This window comes from Apaloderma vittatum, unplaced genomic scaffold, assembly GCF_000703405.1.
Source record: "Apaloderma vittatum isolate BGI_N311 unplaced genomic scaffold, ASM70340v1 scaffold4022, whole genome shotgun sequence".
NCBI classification, from domain to species: Eukaryota; Metazoa; Chordata; class Aves; order Trogoniformes; family Trogonidae; genus Apaloderma; species Apaloderma vittatum.
The window spans coordinates 10,262-12,957 of NW_009702892.1; the positions used below are offsets into that span (position 1 = coordinate 10,262).

General features: G+C 43.1%; 1 protein-coding gene across 1 annotated transcript in view; it reads right to left on the minus strand.

Moving 5' to 3' along the window:
• The window catches only part of MCM8 (minichromosome maintenance complex component 8), a gene marked incomplete at its 5' end in the record, with an annotated part of 10,329 nt that extends 8,592 nt beyond the window's left edge, over positions 1-1,737 (minus strand). Inside the window, one exon of the mRNA XM_009864386.1 lies at positions 1,586-1,737. Coding sequence (XP_009862688.1) covers positions 1,586-1,737 — 152 coding nt within the window. The remainder of the gene's footprint in view (positions 1-1,585) is intronic.
• Between the last annotated feature and the right edge of the window lie 959 nt (positions 1,738-2,696).

Consider the following 2,696-nt stretch of genomic DNA (forward strand, 5'->3'; position numbering starts at 1 on the left):
CTGGTCAGGCTGCAGAAGTGGGCCCATGTGAGCCTCAAGAGGCTGAACAAGGCTATGTTCAAGGTCCTGCCCCTGGGTCAGGTGACTCCTCATTATCAATCCAGGCTGGGGGATGATGTGACAGAGAGCAGCCCTGTGGAAAAGGACTTGGGGTTAGTGGTGGACATAAAGCTGGACATGAGCCAAAACGTGCTTACAGCCCAGAATGCCAGTAACATCCTGGGCTGCATCAAAAGGAATGTGGCCAGTGGATCAAGGGAGGCAGTTCTGCACCTCTGTGTTGCAGAACTATGTTGAGACCTCACTAGAGTACTGCGTCCAGCTCTGGAGCCCTCAAGACAAGAGGAACATGGACCTGCTGGAGCTGGAGCACCTCTCCTCTGAAGACAGGCTGAGAGAGTTGGGGTTGTTCAGCCTGGAGAAGAGAAGGCTCCAGGGGGACCTTATAGAGGCCTTCCAGTACCTGAAGAGGGCTACAGGAAAGCTGGGGAGGGGCTGTTTAGAAGGGCGTGCAGTGACAGGATGAAGGGAAATGGTTTTAAACTGGAGCAGGGTAGATTTAGATTAGACGTTAGTAAGAGGTTCTTTATTATGAGGGTGCTGAAACACCGGCACAGGTTGCCCAGAGAGGTAGTTGTGGCCCTATCCCTGGAGGCATTCAAGGTCAGGCTGGATGGGGCTCTGAACAACCTGATCTGGTTAAAGATGTCCTTGCTCACTGCAGGGGGGTTGGACTATAGATAACCTTTAAAGGTCTGAGATAAAGAAAATTTTCTCCCTTAATAAATGAAAAATTTCCAGGAATTAGTCTAGGATTCAGGAATACTATTCTAGTCAAATAGAAATTTAATATAAAGTGTTTCCACTCAATATTTAGAGAAAATGATCCATAGTGCAGTAGAATTAAACATGTAGCTTTAATTATTAGTCATTATCTTATAGCCAAATGATTACTAAGGAGACAATGTGGTCTCACAGTAAATCAGTACTGCAGTTTGCTGCAATATATTCTATTATAGCTATGTACAACATATTTCTTCACTTGGGGAAAAAAAAAAGAAAAAAAGAATAAAAAAAATAGAAGTTGTGAAATTCCTCCAGGAAGGACTAAACTTAGAAAGGTAATACTCACACAACAGAGAGATAGTTTTCCCATCAGGTTGCCATTCATGTCTCATTCAAATGATAGGTATTAATAGGAAAAGGTTCAGCAAATAACGAGTCTCTGAGACTTCAGGAAATAAGGACGTCCCTCCTACATTAGTGGTCCAGAGAACACTTTGCTATCACCTGACAGACGCCAGGCTGGCATTTCAGATTCAGGGCCACAGCTGTGTACAGACCAGTGCGTGGTGAAACCCCCTCTCAAACAGTGTATGTTGGAAACAGCTCCTCGCGGGTAGCACTGCTCTGGCTTTTCAGAATAACTCCTTGTTATAAAAACCTGGGAACGTCTGAAGAAATATACACTTAACGTGTTTACAACTTTAACAGCTCAAAGTAAGGGGCGTGGCTGTTGTTCCCATGTGATTACTAGAAAAATCCCCACCCTAGGGAATAGGTGTTCTCAGATGATGTATTTTACCTTCTTCAGTGCTCGACACCTTTACTATCCCTGTAATTGTGACCATATCTCCTGGGACGCAGCTGTCCACAAGATCTTGAACCAGCTCACACTCAATTGTGCGAGGGATTCGGCCTGCTTCTCGCTGATCATCTGACATGAGCTCCTGCAGCCTGCAAAGCACAAGGTGAATGTTACCCATGGGTAACTTTCCAGTTCAGCTACGGCATGCGAGATCTGCAGCTGCGCGCTTCCAAATAATCCTTTCCAAACCGAAAGGGGAGAAAGCAGAAATGCCCCGACATTCTAGAAATAGTGCTGAATTCTAGCGCTGAATTCGGAGAAACAGACTTTTTCAGTTCAGACATTAATAAATGCGTATACATTATGCCTAAAACCCAGAAAGACAATAACTACGAAGTCCAGAAATAATAAAAGTTGAAATTGAGATTTTTTTCTAGCACTGATAAGCATGTTCATGGAGAAATAAGCACATTATTGTAAGTAAGACACTTGATTGGTATTTTAACCCTAGCAAAGCCCAAGGAATTCTTCAAACCATAACAAGAACAATAGCTCACTGTTCTTATGGTTGTAAAAGGCTCACAACTAACATTCTTTAAAAGGTTCCAGTTTTGGCTCTGCTCTGATAGCTTTCCTTGAAGCTCAACCAAACTTCTCCTGAGAAGCTGTGACAAACAGAACCCTCTAGAGATGCTAACAAGTATATCAGCGCTCTTTCCTAATGCATTTTAAAGTTACTTTTATTACAGAATGTTAATAAAGAAAAACATATTTACATGTCATTTGGCACAATAGCATGTGAGCTTACATAATCTCGGTGTAAGAACTGAGGAAAAAGTAAGTAGAATCCCATTTTTTCCAGGCTGACACCCTTACTGCAGTAAGCTAGCAGGATGGACACAAAACAAGACATAGAACTCTCCTGAGTTATGGGGTAATAAGAGGACGGTTGTAGCATTAACAGCACATAGTAAAATGGAGGCGGTGAAAACCAGACCCACCATCCACCTTCCTGCACTTTAACGTTGTTATTTTCTGTAGAAACAGCAACTTGCTTCCCCGTAACAAAGGTCTTACAAATTTCAGGCGAACCGACTTGCTGGTTAGA